Here is an 18340-nt window from a genome sequence, read left to right as displayed (position 1 = left end):
ATTAAAAAATTAAAAAAAAAAATAAAAGAATGAATTTAACATAAAGAGTGAATTCCATGAGCCTACTTTTTTCTAAGAGATTTACTAATACCTGATCACTTACAGCATGTGAACTGTCCAGTGGATCTTAGAAACCTCTTGGCCTTTTTATTGGGTCGGAGGGGGCAGTGGTATAGGATTCAAACCACATGCATCTAGCAGCATTAAAAATGGCTTCCTATTGAACTGTACAGTGTACTTGTTAAATGTAGTACATTTCAAAAAAGCTTACTTTCAACAAGTTTGCTCTTACTGTGTATAACTTATTTTAAATACTATTATACTATTTCCAAAGGAGGGAAAAATTCAGGACCAAAAATGACTGTCATAATATTTGAATTTAGCATGTCACTGTGCTATTGAAAATGCAGTCATGCCCCATTATCTGCAATTTTAGTTACCCACGGTCAACCATGGCTTGAAAATATTAGTATCTGTCTTGACTGTCAAGAGAGCACATTCACATAACCTTTATTACAGTAAGTACACTACTGAACTGTCCTATTGCATTATTGCTGTTAACCTCTTTTTTTAAAAAAAAATATTTATTTTTTTAGTTGTAATTAGACACAATATCTTTATTTTTTATGTGGTACTGAGGATTGAACCCAGGACCTTGCACATGCTAGGCGAGTGCTCCATCGCTGAGCCACAACCCCAACCCATTAATCTCTAATTTTTAAATTGAACTTTATCACAGGTAATTATGTATAAAAGAAAACAGTGTACACAGAATTTGATACCATCTAGGATTTCAGGCATCGATTGAGGGCCTTGTAACATAACCCTCTTGAATATGGGGGAATAGTATCTGGAAATATTAGGATGCAATACAATGTGTCCTTGGACATTTCATCTAGTAATAGACACAACATTTCCTATGATTACCTTGGCTCTTGATTTCAGGTGTCGGAGAGCTTAGCTCCCATCTTGCCCCTTCAGTATGTCTGTGCACCCGACAGTGAACACACGTTACTGGCAGCCCCTGCGCAGTTTCTCCTGGAGAAGTTCCTTCAGCATGCTGCATATAAACTCTTCCCCAAAGCCATCCATAACTTTAAGAGTCCTGTGCTGGCCATTGACTGCTACCTTAACATTGGACAGGAGGTAAAGGTGGGGGTGGCTAGTACTGTGCTTACCTACATCTATTTCTTTCCCATTTAACTTGGTTTGAAAACTTAAATGGTGACAAAAGGAAGTCTATAACGTACTCTGCAAAGGCTCAAGTATGAGGTAATGGCAACTGTCCCTCCTCATCCCTATTTCACCTTTACAGAATGAGCCAGTGACCAATCATAGCTTAGCTCAGATGTCCTATAAGAAGCCTACCTCAAAAAAATAAATAAAATAAAAAAGAATCCTACCTACCTCAATGACATTGGGCAGAAGCAATTTCTAGCTCCCACCTGACTTGACATTTATTAGACACTATTATAATTACATGAATCTATTCCATAGTACTGCAATTTTCAGAGAAAGTACCTTAAAAACCATTTGATATAATAATACTCTTGATGTTATCTATAAATTATGTGTGTACCCCAGGTCTTCCAATTCCACTATCCCAGAGTCCAAAGCACTCATGAATGCCAAGTGGTTTACATTAATTTAACTCACAAATGCCTTATGAACCAGGTAACATTTTTCTCAATATAAATGAATCTGCTCCATAATACTGTAATTTACATGAGTAACACTAAGGTGTAGCAAAATACATTTTCCCAGTGCCATACAACCACTAAATAGAGAAGCCAGAATGTGAACGCAAGCTGACTGGCCCACACATTAGCCATTCCACAGTTCTACTCCCAAATGCTTTCCTGGGGACTGAACCTAGATCCTTGTGCATGCTGGGCAAGTGCTCCACCAATGACGTACAAAAGCCCTGCCCTCATGCTGTTTTAAAATCCTACCCAACTGAAAATTTTGTCTAGATGAAAAGCTAATTAAAATTATTTTTATTCTCAAGTAACCTAAACATTCTCTTTCCTAAATATACTTTTTAAAAAATGAAAGATAGTTCTTTTTAAAATTTTATATTCTTTTTATAGAGTTTTTCTCCTAAAATGAAATTAATATTAAATCTCTGTCACAATAGTCCTTTATTATGAAAAATGGGAGACATTTTAAACAGGTTCAAACTCGGTATACTAAAAAGGAGGTGAATAGCATAAATAACCACCACTCCTAACACTGAAAAAAATTCAGCTTCTTTGTCTTACTGAAAAAAAGAGGAAGGCACTCACTCATTCAGCTAAAATGCAGGTGATCTGCTTGCTTTTGAAATCCCATGCTATTTCTGCTTGTTGCTTTCAGGTGGCCATATGCTACATCAGCTCCAGACCCCACTCCAGCAATGTCAACTGTGAAGGGGTGTTTTTCAGTGGACTCCTTCTGTACCTCTGTGACTCTTTTGTAGGTGCTGATCTTCTTAAGAAATTTAAGTTTTTAAAAGGTAAATCAAATTAAGTATCTTGAATATGAATGTCACTGGTTTCCACTAGGAAAAAATTCAGAGGTTTTTTTCTCTTTCTTTCTTTAATGCATTTTAACACTGATTTTGGCCAATAATTTGGATACTTGGTTATCTGGTTATCTTGATTTTAAACCAGAGCCACTGGGAGGAAAAAAGATCATCAAATCATTGTTATCTATGACTAAATGCAGGTGAACAGACTTGTGACAACATTAAATACAGTTTTGCCACTATTAATTTTAGGAAGTAATTTAAGAACACATAATGCTCCTCCTTAATTAAATAGTTAAACAACTTATGTTAATGAGTCTACCCATGTTTATAGTAATCTGAACATAACATTGCTTGGGTCAGACACCAGCTGCAATAAATGTGTAAAACTGCATCCTCTGACATAAACCCTTAGTTATGATTCTGGTACAGAAACTAAAGATAATTTTAATAGGCAAATTTAACTCTATGATGCATACCTAAGAACAAACTGTAGGTTAAGCATCACAAATCCTGGCATGATGGTTTCTGAGGTCAGTGGAAAAAAAGGTTCAGAAAACGGTGTGTGGCATAAGAACAAAGAAAACTCCACTTATTTGTGTACATATGTAGTTCTAAACTGGGAAGGTGGGATCTGACTTTCAAAGACATTTGACATTGTCTGAAGATATTTTTTTTTTGGTTGCCCCACTGGGAAATGCTGCTTGCATATGGTGGGCAGAAGCCAGGGATGCTGCTTCACATTTTAAAAAGCACAGACTAGTCCCCCAAAACAAAGAATTATCCAGTCCAAAAGTGCTATGGTTGAGAAACCCTATTCTAGAGGACACAAAAGACACATAGATAGCACTGGTTACTACAGTTCAGTGAATTCTCACTTTACAATCTCAACTTTTTAATTTGCAAATCTACTTAGAGTAAAAACCTGAACAATCCTGATATGCTACTTACCTATAGATTTCGTTCTCAGAAGTTTTGGGAATACATCAAAGAGAAATAGTAAGGTTATAAGTTCAATCCAAGAGCCTAAGACACATTTCTGCCTTTTCCCTGAAGGTGCTACTCTATGTGTCATCTGCCAAGATAGAAGCTCCTTACGCCAAACAATTGTCCGCTTAGAGCTAGAGGACGAGTGGCAATTCCGCCTCCGGGATGAGTTTCAAACTGCCAACAGCAACGATGACAAGCCTCTTTACTTTCTTACTGGACGTCATGTATGAGTTTTGGAAAAGACCAAAAATTGCAAAGGGATGCCTAGCTGGGGTGGGACAGAAACAATTATTGGGAGATTTTTTTTTCTTTAAAGTACAATCACTGTGGAGCAAAGTGCAACATATTTGTCTATTCTCCAAAGAACTCCCCAAATCTAACCAAGTCTTTGGGGACATCACTCTCCTTCAGTTCTAATTACAGGACCCTACATTCAGACGAACTCCACTGTAGGCAATTATGCAATTACTTAAGATGTGGTCTGCCTGTGGGAGCTTGAGGAGGATAGACTTTGGAGAACAAACATGGAGTTTGCATTGGTTTTTTTCTACTATACTGCATTGGGGGAAAAACTGTCAGCATTAGCTTGCTTGAATGTGTTACATGAGATACACCATTGGTGTGGAAATAATTGAAGATTAACATTTGAGGCCTGAACCCTCAGTTTCTCTTCAGATCTGTACTTTGGTACAGTATTACTCAGGGGTGTGAAATGATAGAATGTAGAAGTTATTTGTATTTAAAAAAAGAAGTAGTTTTGTCTTTTTCTGTGCAGTGTTAGTTTAAGATTTATAATCTTTTATGTATTGAAACTTGGCAAAATTTCCACAGGAGTTAAGAGTTTACTATTTAAACTGAACAAACAAATCAGTAAATGCAGAGCAGGCATTGTGTACATTTATGAAGAGTCTCCTAGCTTAATTCCTTTGCTTTTCCCATTCTTTAAAAGTTTCCAGTCTTAAAGCACACCATGTCTAAGAGAATATGGAATAGTGATTAATCTTATTTAAGAACCTGATTAAGCAGTTGGGCCAATTAAGCAGCTTTTAGGAGTTAACCTGTACCCACCCCGTTTTGGTTGAAAATAAGCAGCTAGCACTAGGCAAACCTAAATGTCAAGCTGAGGCTCTGCTGTGGAGTAGAACCAGTCGTGCTCCCCCCCCCCCGCTCCGCCCCCCAAACTCAAGCACAGCTTCCTTAAAAAAACAAACAATATTAGCTGCCTTACACTGACAACACAGAAAGTGCTGGAATGGGAAATAGAGCCATGGAAAGAGAGAACTATTTTACTTAATTCTACCACTGACATTTTTGTGAGGAGTAAAAAAGATGCCAGGAGTTTTTGACTCGAAATCAGTACATGATGTCTGACCAATATAAACAGTAGGATTTCTCACCAAATATTTTAATGAAGAGCAGATTCTAGGAAATATTCTAGAATAGTCTATTTGAAGTTTATACTTATATTACTCTGGTTCTCATCATTAAACAATCTCTTGAGATTTTTTTGATTTGCCCACATGTATCACTTTATCCCCACTTAAAATGGCCTTTGTTACTTGAATCTGTCTAGTGACCTGAAACTACTGAGAGGGGCCTACGAAGCCTGCATTTACTTAGAACAAATAATGTTTTATCTTGTGATAACAAGGAGTTTACAGCTAGTGAAAAGATGGAATGTATTAGACTGAAAATGGCTTGCAGATCTCTTGGTTTTAATATAGCTACTTTTAATGCTTTAAATGTATTTTGAAATGAACAATTCCTTTTAATCCCCTTTTTGTCCTTCAAAGAAGACCTGCCTTATTATATATGCTTTAAAAACTTAGTATAGCAGAATTTTTAGCAAAGAGGTACGTTCTAAAGCAACTTGGTGTAGATATGAATGTATTTCACTTTTTCCTGTTTTGTTGAAAGGGCCTGATGCAGATGATATCAAAAAACCCACTGTTTGTGCAATATTCCAATAACATTTACTATAGGGCAAATAAAATACTTGAAGTAGTTCTAATTTTACCTGGGGCAGATGGCCTCTCAGTGTTTGTTCTGGTTTTATGTATGATTTCATGGTCAAGGTTTTTTTTTAAGTTTCTTTAGATGCAGGTACTCCATGTTAGGGCTGCACTCTAAAAATTCAAATTATTATGAGTTCAGAACTACTACTCAACTCTGTGGAAGAGAAATGCCAGAATAAAGTCCAACACATCAACTCGATAGTGGAGAAATTTAAGTTGACCTGCCTAATTTTTTTTTTTTTTGAAAGCCTCTTAAATCACTTTATCACTCTTAATTCTTTAGAGAATGTTAGGTCATCTCTAAGGAGAAAATTGCACAAGCACAGGACACCATGATTTGTTAGTGTATGTGTTCAGTTTATGCTTTTCCACCCCTTAAAACACTAGTGTGGAGTGAATGGATTCACTAGGCCCACACAATAACTCACCTACACATCTGCTAAAAACTATGGCATGTAAGTATGACAGTTCACACAGGTTAATACTAAATGTAAACTAAAAATTAGAATTGTAGTTGTCAATTTGGTTTGGCTGTAATTTATGCAAATACTTTTTGTGACTTTTAGAAAAAGGGGTACCTGTGTTACATTATTACTGTAAAATTTTAACCAAAATTTGGTGAATTTCACTAGTCAGTCTACCTCACGTTTTGTTGATGATTCTAAGTTGTCGTTAAGTTGTGTCTACAGTATGTTCTTGTCCTTTCATTTAATTTGGTGAATGTATTAAAATTCTCTCCCACTCCCCACCCCCCAAAATAGTTTGTTTTCTTTAAACTAATTTTTTATTATGTTAAAAAAAAAGAATGTGCTCTCAGACTCTGACAACATCCAAAAAAGCTTGGAAATACCAATATTATAGGATGGATGGCTCAAAGATTCTTCTATTCTGGCACAAAAGTCCAAGAAAGTAGTAGATAAATATTTGTTGAATGAAAATCTGTAGCTCAAATACATACACACACCTAAAGTATCTATAGACCCATTTGTAGAGTTGCACATAATTATATATGACAGACCTAGAAATGATTAAAGAATTAGAAATATTCACACTACCTCCCCCATCTTTTATAGACGGCAACTACACTCAGTTTGGTATCCTACTCAGAAACACAGTGTTGGGTTTACTAGAACTGTGTAGTATGATACAAGGTATATTACTGTTAACTTCCAATTTATTTCTAAACTGCCTAATTTTATCAACTCTTGAACCCGTTAATACTCTCTTTTAGGCTAAAGGCCCCTTGTCATTTACCTCAGGAGAGACAATAAATATATCTAAGCCTGATAGCAGACTGACAGGAAACAGACTACCTGTTTTCCTTCTACAGCATATTCCCAAGCAGCCACCCTGAAAAGACTAAACACACCCAAGGCCAAATCTTCACATTCAACTACCTAGATAGACCTGGACTAACATCCTGGGAACAAACATTTCTCAGGCTTCTCTTCACACATGAAAACTTACCCCGCCTTAAGCTTCCTCTGCGTCTAGGAGAATACTGCTATAACTGAAGCCCTGGCCTCACTGGAAAAGTCATCACCAAAGATGATTTCAGGAACAGTTAGTAAGGTCAAAGAAAAAGCCTTTCACATAATAAATTCACTATGCTCTGAACTAGCAAGTTCTAAGCTAAAGCATCTACTCCGGGGCCTATGACAATAGATGGAACAAGTTCTAAGAAAGAAAAGGCAACCAGTAAGTCATTCTCTGACTACTTCATTCCATAAGTAGCTCATGTATTTTATTTTTACTAGGAGGGTGGTAGGGGTGAAAGACTGCCTTAAAACAGAATTCTTCCCTTTTTCTGTTAGAAGGCTCAAGGGTCATGAGAAAGAGACAGTTCTGTAGTCACTACCCTAGGAATCAACTTAGCAATCTTAACCCTAGGTGAAGTGTGGGTGGTCAGGAATATGGCTGTGTTTCATCCAAAGGAATAAGACTCCCTTGCTGGGCAACTCCAAGTAAGTAAGAACAATTAAAATACCATTACAGTGGGGCTGGGGATGTGGCTCAAGCGGTATCGCGCTTGCCTGGCATGCATGCGGCCCGGGTTCGATCCTCAGCACCACATACAAACAAAGATGTTGTGTCCGCTGAAAACTAAAAAATAAATATTAAAATTCTCTCTTTTAAAAAAAATACCATTACAAGTCTGTTGTACTCATTGTACAGTAGTCATATATTAAGATACACCAAATTCACTCTTACATATTATGAACTGGTAAAATACTTTTTATAATTCTTACTAGAGAAAATAATCATTGTATGTGTGCACAGATATGGACATAACTCATCAAATCTCATGGCTGCTATGTCTATATGTGAGATACTTTTGTAAAGCACCAACAACTATTGGAGGGCAGCTAACAAAAAAATTTATGGGCACCTTTATATAATCAGTAATTACAAAATCACTCTTTCCTGAGGTTTGACTATAGTTATTAGTCTATACTCACTGTGGCCACTCCTTCCTCCACCATCCCATAGACATTGCTCATTCTAATGTCACTTGGACTATCTTCAGTCTTCATTTGTGGTATGGCAGTGTTGACCATTCTCTGATTTTTTAAACTCTTCTCTAAACCACTTTCTTCTAGCTGTTACTTTGCTCTTGTCTTCTTAGGTACTCTTCTTTGAGATAAATAATGGTGTTCCTCATAGATGTCTTCCGCCTTCTCCTTTACAAACCCCAGAATGATCTCTTCTAAACCTTCAAACACACCAGGAGTGGTGGCAGAAACCTGTATGGGAGGCTGAGGCCCTAAGCAACTAAGCAAGACTCCGTCTCAAAATATAGATATAGACAGGTAGATAGATAGATAGATAGATAGATAGGGGCTGAGAATGTTGTTCAGTGGTTAAGCACCCCTGGGCTTAACACCCACCTCCATCAAAAAAACAAACGAAAAAAAATTTGAATAACTGAACTTACAAGTTTATTTGCTCAGCCCGAACCTCTCTTAAACTACTCTAAATCCACATCTCCAAATGTACACTAGACGAATACTTATACTTGGAGGTTCTGTAACTACCTTAAAATCTTGATCAAAACCGAGCTCACTGTTGACCATCAAATTTTCCCAACCTTATTCTTATTATCATCTCAATAAATCCATATACTTAATTATCCAACCAAACTTCCCACATACCCTAGACTTTTTGCCACAGAGGACTTTTCCAGCCAGTCATAAATTTCAATTAACTTCAGGTGCACCCATCTCTTCTTCATCCCCATATCACAGCTTCAGTTCAGTGTTTCAACATTTTTCACAATCATTACAATAGTATCAATTATCTTTGAAATTATAGATGCCTATCCTGTAATCCCTGCTTTATAGGATAGTCATGATGATTGAGGTAAATAATGCACAAAATATAGAATCTGGCACAGCAAATACTCAAATGTTAGGTACTACAATAGTACTACTATTCTTAGAGAAATACCTAGATTATAAAATTTATTTGAGGGACTGTGTTTTCAATAAAAACATGAAAATAAATTGTTTTCCTGGTAAATGGTTAACATTTAAAGCAACCAATTAATGTATCCTCTCTGCCCATGGGTCTCCTTAAAACCACCAAGTGTGGCTTGCCAATCAAAAGTATTATACTGTGGCTCATGTGGAAATGGAACCTGTATTATGAAGTTAACCAGTTACTATGGAATCTATATGGTACCCCAAAATTTCTTCTAAAAATTCATGGGACCTTGCCGGGCACAGTGGTGCATACTTGTAATCCTGATGATTCAGGACGCTGAGGCAGGAGGATTGCAAGTTCAAGGCTAGCCTCAGTGAGGCCCTAAGCAACTTATTGAGATCTGTCTCAAAATAAAATAAATAAAAAGGGGTTGGGGATGTGGCTCAGTGGTTAGGTGCTCCTGGGTTCAATCCTCAGTACCAAAACCAAAACAAAATTCAGGCAAACAATGAGTCCAGTGATGACTAGAAGAGTCTCAAGTCAGGCCATCATGATGACTCAGAATGAACTATTTATCCTGTCTTACCGTCCTATCATATAAAAAGTACAGTCTCACAACACTCTATAAATAAAAAAAAGCACAAATCTATAGGAAGATAAAATGTACACCTGTTAATATTAACTTAAGGCCCTTAATTTTAGCCAGTTTTCAAGGAAAATACAATCATTTACACTCACAAAAATAATCTAAGTGGAACCATAGTGATTCTTCATCCTTGGGCTATGGCCCTTTACTTCCTTGAAAGATCAGAAAAGTGCAATGTTACTAAAATAATCAGAAGGGATTTTTCCTTTTGGAGATAAAGTTCAGCAGAGTTGCTGATAACATAAGGATCCGTTGGGAAACTGGTGAAAACTACCAGTTTAAGAACCCAGTGTTTTAATCATATTTCAAGATCTCAAACCTAAGAAACTCCCTGAATAAGCACAAATGACAAAACAACATTATCTTAGTACATTTATCACTTAGAAAAGACTAGCAAGTATTTTATTATTTTATTCTACATTATATACAGATCATAAAAGGCCACAGCAGTTTTCAACATATAAACCCTTTAAAAGTAGAGGGCACTATGAAGGATAGACAAGTATCAAAATGAAGTCCAGTAACGAGGGCATATACTCAGTGCAGTATTTTTGAGGAATAACAGAGCAGATACCAAGTCATCCATATTTAGCTTACAACTGTTCCATGTTTATATAAGCCTTTTGAGTGTTAACAGCCCAGTTGTGGCAAAAGTTGCCATTAAAAAAAGAAGGTTATACCCAGAATGAAATATTGAAATTAAAAAGTACCCTTCATAATTCTAGCCATTTATAGCTCTAAAAAGTAGGAAAACCTCAAATTTTACCCCCTTACAATTCAATCCATCAAAGGTAGAAAAGAGAAATGGAAGGAAAAGTTCACTATTCCAAATTCTCTCTGACTATTTGGAATTTTCTTTTCCTTTAGGGGTTTCTTCAAAGTATACATGAGGCCTTTTAAGAATCAGCTTCAAATTCCTAGACACGTAATACTGCAACCTCCTTAAATAATAATTGAAAAACACTGGTTTCCACTCTGAAAATACAATCTTTAAACCTATAACTGGTATCAGCAGATCAATATAAAAAAATACAGTACCAAGCTACACTGGTATATTTCCATATTAAGAACTTCAAAATATACTTATCACTGAGACCATAGTCCTTGCATTAGTTTTCAGTCCACTATGAACAATTATCTGCTGCATGTAAACATGTCTAAATAACTATAGATAAAATACATCAATCATAAATTTCTGTAAAAGATAATAAAATATCTTCTTTAAAAAACAAAACAATAATAAGCTATTACTGCATTGTTTCCAATTTTATGAAAATGGAACAACCAAGTGGTTGTTGCCAGTCCTGAGTTCATTGTAATAAAAATGGCCCTAGTTCCTGGTTAAAGTCAGCAACCAATCCATTCTCTTCAATAGATGTCTTCTAGTACTGTAGACAAGCTTTGTTTAAGTAGTATTCTGTCCATTAATAAAATTATATACCAGAAATTGACCAGTGCCACAGTACTGTGTTGCAAACAATTTTCCATCAGGAGTGGGATCTGAGAAAGCAATTTCTTCTTTACTCAAATATGAGCCATATATAAAGTTACTCCTATTAAAAAAAAAAGGGGAGGGGGGAGAATGTGAAAAGTTAAAAAATCATTATTTCTAATCTTAAAAAAATCTGTCAAATTCATTTTGACTAGAAAGACTTTCAGATAATGATACCTTATTCTAAAGACTGTTGAAGTAACTGTGCTTCTAAAATATTATCAATTATTTGAGGTTAGAAAGTTTTAAAATAAAAACAATGTAAAACATGGACCCAACATCTTGTCATGATAAAAATACTCAACAACACAAGGAAATTCCTCAACTTTCAAAGACATCAAAGACCATCAGATTTATGATAGAAGACTGAAAACTCTTCCTCAAAGATCAGGAACAGGAAAAGGGGGCTCCTGTGTCTTGAATATTATACTGGATGCTCTAGTCAGGGCAATTAGATAAGAAAAAGAAATAAAAAGCATCCACAGGGCTGGGGTTGTGGCTCAGCAGTACAGCACTTGTCTAGCATGTGCGATGAGGCCCTGGGTTCAATCCTCAGCATCACATGAAAATAAATAAGTAAAATAAAAGGTACTGTGTCTAACTACAACTGAAAAATAAATATTAAAAAAAAAGAGCATCCACAGTAGAAAGGAAAAAAAATGATCTCTTTTGATCTAAGGTTGTGGCTCAGTGCTTGCCTAGTATGCACAAAGCCTTTGGTTCAATCCCTAGTATTACCAACAATTTTTTAATTAGATTTAAAATTTTTTTTTAATTATCTCTTTCACAGATAACACAACCTTGTATAGAGAAAATCCTAAGGAATTCACACACAAAAAAAAAGATATAATAAGTGACTTCAACAAGATTGCATATTCAAGACTGATATTCAAATATCAATAATATTTGCTACACATTTGCAATGAACAATCCAAAAATAAAACTTAGGAAAAAATTCCACTTAAATCAACAACAATAAAATACTTAGTAATAAACTTAATAAAAGAAGCACAAGACCTATGAATCAAAAACTACTAACTACTGTTAGAATGAAAGACATGATATTTTTTTAATTTAAAACACACTACTACCAAAAATAAAAATAAAATAATTAGGGCTGGGGTTGTAACTCAGTGGTAGAGCACTTGCCTAGCATGTGGGAGTCACTGGGCTCGATTTTCAGCATGCATATAAATAAATAAAATAAAATAAATAAAGATCCATGGGCAACTAAAAAAAAATATGTATGTATGTATGTATATATATATATGTATGTATATATATACCCACACCCACACATACATACATATACACATATATAAAATGTAACAGAAAAGTGCAGAGTTCAATACTTGGTAAAAGGATAGAAATATAGATCAATGGAATCTGGGGTGCAGCTCAATGGTAGAGCACTTGCCTTGGCTAGTATGTGAGAGGCCATGGGTTCAATCCCCAGCACTATCCCAAAAACAAACAAACAAGGGAATACAATCCAGATATAAATCTTGACATTTACAGTCAATAACTTTTTATAATCTCACCAAGACTGACCACTCAAGTGAGGAGAATAACTGGTCCCTTTAACAATAGTGATGGGAGGATAGAATATCCACATGCAAAAGAAAGAAGTACATCCACATGTGATATCCTACTTCATATCACACACAACAGTGAATTCAAAATGGATCAAAGACCTATATGTAGGAACTAAAACTATAAACTAAATAAGACATAGGTATTAATCTTTGTGGCCATGGATTAGACAATGGCTTCTTAAATATGACAACAAAAATAGAAATGACAAAAAATATCAATTGAACTTCATTCAAGTAAAAAACTACTGTACTTCAAAGGATATCATCAAGAAGATGAAAATAACCACCACAAAATAGAAAATTTTTACAAATCATACATAGGACAAGGAACTTGTTTCAGAATACATAAAGAGCTACTGCAACTCAACAACATTTTAAGGGATATAGGATATGAACAGGCATTTCTCTAAAGATGATCTATTAATGGCCAATAATAAGCACATGAAAAGATGTTCAACATTAGTTATTAGGAAAATGCAAATCCAAACCACAATGAATTACCATTTCATATCCACTAAATAGCTAAAATATAAAAAGACAAACCATAATAAGTACTGGTGGAGAAATTATGAGCTTTCATACATAGATAGAATTATAAAATGGTGCAGACACTGTGGAAAAATTTGGCAGTTTCTCAAAACATTAAACACACAATTAAAATATGTTCAGCAATTCTACTCCTAGTATACATCCGAGAGAAATAAAACATACATTATTTACACAAAAGTTTGTGCATGAATGGTCACAGCAGTGGTATTCAGGATAGCCAACAAGTGAAAACAACTCAACTGTTCACAAATTAATAAATGGATAAATAAAATGCATACTAGTACATAAGGTTTTATTATTTGTCAGTATAATAAAAAAGAATGAAGTACACTGATACATGCTACAACATGATGACATCTGAAAACATTAAGTAAAAGAAACTATTCACAAAAGGTAGAATTCCATTCATATGAAATGTTCAGACTAGGCAAATGCATTACCTTAGATTAGGTAGAGGGAAGTGAAAGGAGGGGAAGGCAGGGGACGTGGGGATAAGAAAGATAGTAGAATGAAACAGACATTATTACTTTATGTATGTATGTGACTATATGACCAATTCGATTCTACAATATGTATACTCAGAAAAATGAGAAATTATAACCCATCTATGATATATCAAAGTATATAAGTGCATTCCACTGTCTTGTATAATAATTAAAACAAATAAAAAATTTTAAAAAAAATAGGTAAATGTATTTAGACAGAAAATAGATTGATGGTTGACAGGAGCTCAGGATAGGATGATATAGGGAGTCACTGCTAATGGGAATGAGATTTTTATGGAGTATATAGAAATACCCTGAAATTCAGACAGTGAATTCAGTCGGTCGTATAGTCTTCCAAATGTACTAAAATCCACTGAATTGTAAAACTTTAAATAGATGAACTTTCTGGTATATATCTCAAATAAAGATATTATTAAAAACATTTTTGTTAATGCTTAGCCAATAGAGAGCCCACAATTAGAATTTTCATATTGTGATCTTCACAAGGAGTTCTGAACATTTTTATAGGAGGACCTACATACAAAAGATCAGTAAACGAAAAAACTATAAATGGATAGGGAATAAGGTCCCTAATGAGTTTTACTCTGTCACACAGAATAAATACAACTCCCACACTATTTTCTTTTTTATAAACTAGAGCTATTTATAGTTGCCACAAGATTTACAAGGAGGGAAAATACTCTCTATTAGGTTTATTATTTATTTAATCAGCAAATTTTCCAGGCTTAGTTCTGAAAATTAAAAACAGACATGCATCTTTCTCATGAAAAAAAGAGTAGGTAAGAGCTGAGTTCTTTTGGATCATTACTCATTAATAAAATAAGGGGACAACCAGAAGAATGAGAAGTTGTCCTTCATTTACGTATGATGTGCCAAAATGTATAACTAATTGGAACAAACAAAAATAAATAAATAAGGGGAAGAGACCAGATATGTATTAACGATCTAAGATCTTAAGAGACTTAGGATCTCACTTTTCAAAAAATGAACTGACCAAAACCCCTCTTGGAATGACTAATTTAACTTTCTCCATTAACCTTGTGTCAAAGTTCCTTAAAAATAAAAACTCAAACCTATAATCTGTGTCTTCACTTTATGCCTTTGATAAACAATCAAGTAATAAAAGGAGAAAAAGTAATAAGAGACTTGGTTTATAAATAATATTCTTAAATTAAGATTTCTCTAAAAGTTGAACTCCCAAGAAACTTTCCATATTTCTGTGGTTATGCTTAAAATTCTCCAGTACTGAACACAGCTTTAAATAAGTGAATTAAATGACCTGATATAACAACTACAAATAACCAAGTCAAAATGGCTTAATAACATTTAACCTGCTTTCTTCATCCTCAAATTAATTTCACACAAAGTACTGAGAGACCATATAATGATAGGAAAAATTTACACTTAATATAAGTAAGTTATAATTTATGATTAACTTAAATAACCAATCTTTTTACTAAAATTGCTTAGATCCTAAACTACTACAAATGATTTAAAGAATTATATGCAAGTTACCTTAGGCATTCAATCATGCGAGAAGCTATTTTCTTCCGCCGCATCATGCTGAACACCCATATTCGACTGATCCCACATATTGCAGGCTCTGGCAATGTTGAGCAGCACCAGGCTTTCTGCCTTTCAAATCTGACTTTTTCTTCTTCTGACTTGGTAACTGGAAGTTTCTCTTCTATAACTCTGTAGCCCTGACAGATATCAAAATTAAGGAGAAAGTTTTATAGGGAGAATATTAACTGCAATTACCTAGAACTGTTCTTCCAGAGGAGGTAACCACACTTGGTTTTATAACAATTATAAGACCCACTTATGTTTTCACTCTTATTTTTAGGAAATAAACACATCTGGATTTGCATTCTGTTCTACTTGACTTACTAGTTGTCCGATCATGAGATAAGGTCACTTAGTTCCCCTGACACTGGGTTCTTCACCTTTATAAAAACTGGGGATGCCCATCATCTCTCATTAAGAGATTAAATTAAGTAACATGTACAAAGCATCTTGCCATCACTAAATCCTAGTTCTCTCTACCTCCTATATTCTAAGGACCAGAAAAGTACATGTTTACACCAGAGACAATGGTTCATTCCTATAATCCCAACTACTTGAAAGGCTGAAGCAGGAGGATCACAAGCTAGAGGCCAGTCTGGGCAACTCAGTGAGACCCTGTCTCAAAACAAAACAAAACTTAAGGGTTGGAGATGAAGTTGGAGTTGTAGCTCAGCGGTAGAGCGTTTGCCTAGATGTGTGAGGCACCACATATAAATAAGTAAATAAAATAAACGTCCATCAACAACTAAAAAAATATTTTTTAAAAAAATGGTTGAGGATGTAGCTCAATGATAAAGCACTTGCCTAGCATGTGTTAGACCCTTGGGTTTGATCCTCATTACCACAAGAAAAAAAAAGTTCATAACTCAGCAATAATAAGTACTCCTGTGAAGGATGCCATAGTTCAGGCTTCACAGCTAAGAACTAGGTAGAGATAGCAGAGAAATTAAGAATTTAAATGGCCCTTTCCTCACACTCTGAGCTCTTTAAAATAAGTAATTAGCACTGGAAAGTCATGTGGGCCAAATTTTATTGTTATATTGTGTGCATGTATGAATATGTAACAACAAATTCCATCATTATATAAAACTATAATGCACCAATAACACAATATGGAAACAAAAAAAATTTAAAAATTAAAAAATAACTAAAAAACATATCTCTTCTGCCAATCTAGCTGTCAAAAAAGGATCTAATCAGCCTCCTAATATAAGGTACAGAACTTAAAAAGTCGTTACATAACACAATTAATGCTAACATCACATAGCTACCTTCTAGTTTCAATACTACCTAAAATCATTTGGGGAACTATGTGGAATAGAAATTTCAAAACAATGGCTGTACTATGTAAAATTAACTCGATCTCTGGCAGAATTCTTTACATTCAATTAATATCTCAATACTACTTATCACAAAAAATAAAAGTAATTTAAAAAAAAAAAAACAGTAGCTATTTAAAACCAATTTTGTTATCCTAGCAAGATTCATATGAACTATACAATTTCAGAGTGAATATTTAAAACACATAGCTTAATACAGAGAAATAAATTCATGTAGACTTTTTTTGGCTTTTAACTCTATTTAAAAACATTATGACGAAGCGTACATTTGCAGGCATTTTTAATATGCTAGAAATACTAACTGAACAACAGCCACACATGATGACCATTAAATTTATAAGGACTAAAAAAAAAAAAAAAAAAAAAATTCAAAGTGAGGATGACTAGGGAGTCCAGAAGCTTCCATTCTCTTATGTTGGTCTCATGTATTAAATAACATGAATAAAATGTGAGCACATCCTTTACTATGATTTGCCTCATAAAAACAAAACAACTATTCATCCAGAGCTCAACCATTGAAGTAGTGACCTATTCCAGAGGTGGCGAAGTTTCTAGAAAGGACTCAATAATAAATACAGTAGGCATCAAAGTCCACTTAGTCTAGACAAACATGTGAGCAAATGGGTGTGGTTGTGTTACAATAAAATCTTATGTACAAAAACAGGCCATATTTTACCCACTATAGTTTGCCTACACTTGACTGATTCTAGTGCTATAGGGAGTAAAATATTAATTACATTAATATCCAACACAGAGTCTTCAGAAAAAAATCTTAACTGTACTTCTGATTCTACAGAATTATCTAACTTGAGCAACTCAAGAGGCTGAGGCAGGAGAACCCGATCCCAAAATAAAAAATTTAAAAGGCTGGGGATGTGGCTCAGTGGTAAAGTGACCCTGGGTTCATTCCCCAGTACCAAAAAATAAAAAACATAATTTTTTTATTTTTTGAAAGAATTATCTGGGCTGGGATTGGGGCTCAGCAGTAGAGCACTCGCCTAGCACGTCCAAGACACTGGGTTCGATCCACAGTGCCACATAAAAATAAATTAAATAAAGATATTTATTGTGTATTGTGTCCAACTACAAATATATATATATATAAAATTATCTGACTTAAAAAACTTAATTCCCATGTAAGATTCAACTCCATTACAGTAAACAATTACACAAAGGAATTCATGCATTCACATTCTTCCTTACCTAAATGTAGAACAAATTATCAGGATTATACTACTCCAGATTACATACTAAATGCAGTAAACATCAAACTACTTATGAGCACTCTAAAAGTCACTTACCCACTGGATATGTTCTGCAATTAGGCAGCCAACTACTTTTTTATCATTTGAAATAAAGAGAAGTGTTTTAGTTCTGGAATAGCACATTAATGGAGCCTGTTGGAAACCTAAGTCATTATCAACCATTTCTCTAATCTCGTCAACCTGCCAAATAAAGAACAATATTTATTTTTAACAATGAAAGTATTATATAAATGTAAAAAAAAAAAATATATATATATATATATATACAGTTCAACAAGTTGATTATATTATTCCAAGCACGGTATCTTCTAAAAAGGATGACTGTAGTGATGAGTAACTATTTTATAAACCTCATAGACCACTTAGCAAAATCAGAGAAAAACTGGAGAGTAATGTCAAGTCCAGCAATCTAGGGAAAAAAAGAGGGGTGACTCTACCTCCACTAGG

At 34.6% G+C, this 18340-nt stretch overlaps 2 protein-coding genes across 9 annotated transcripts in view; one reads left to right on the top strand and one right to left on the bottom strand.

The window, feature by feature from the left end:
* Positions 1–6274, top strand: part of Greb1l (GREB1 like retinoic acid receptor coactivator) — a 249918-nt gene extending 243644 nt beyond the window's left edge. Inside the window, exons 33-35 of the mRNA XM_077792249.1 lie at positions 946–1146; positions 2356–2494; positions 3563–6274. Coding sequence (XP_077648375.1) covers positions 946–1146; positions 2356–2494; positions 3563–3726 — 504 coding nt within the window. The 3' untranslated portion in view covers positions 3727–6274. The remainder of the gene's footprint in view (positions 1–945; positions 1147–2355; positions 2495–3562) is intronic.
* Positions 6275–8572: 2298 nt separating this feature from the next.
* Esco1 (establishment of sister chromatid cohesion N-acetyltransferase 1) overlaps positions 8573–18340 on the bottom strand; it is a 73249-nt gene continuing 63481 nt past the window's right edge. The window contains exons 10-12 of one of the 8 annotated variants that reach the window (XM_077792250.1): positions 17930–18073; positions 15238–15425; positions 8573–11133 (exon numbers count right to left, since the gene is read on the bottom strand). In XM_077792250.1, coding sequence (XP_077648376.1) covers positions 10986–11133; positions 15238–15425; positions 17930–18073 — 480 coding nt within the window. In that variant the 3' untranslated portion in view covers positions 8573–10985. Of the gene's footprint in view, positions 11134–15237; positions 15426–17929; positions 18074–18340 lie in introns of those variants that run through there. The other 7 variants (XM_077792253.1, XM_077792254.1, XM_077792252.1 and 4 more) reach the window with 7 other exon arrangements.

Source organism: Urocitellus parryii, chromosome 13 (assembly GCF_045843805.1).
Source record: "Urocitellus parryii isolate mUroPar1 chromosome 13, mUroPar1.hap1, whole genome shotgun sequence".
In the NCBI taxonomy this organism is placed as follows: Eukaryota; Metazoa; Chordata; class Mammalia; order Rodentia; family Sciuridae; genus Urocitellus; species Urocitellus parryii.
Note: the sequence above shows the minus strand (reverse complement) of the source record. Positions and strands in the feature narration are given on the sequence as shown.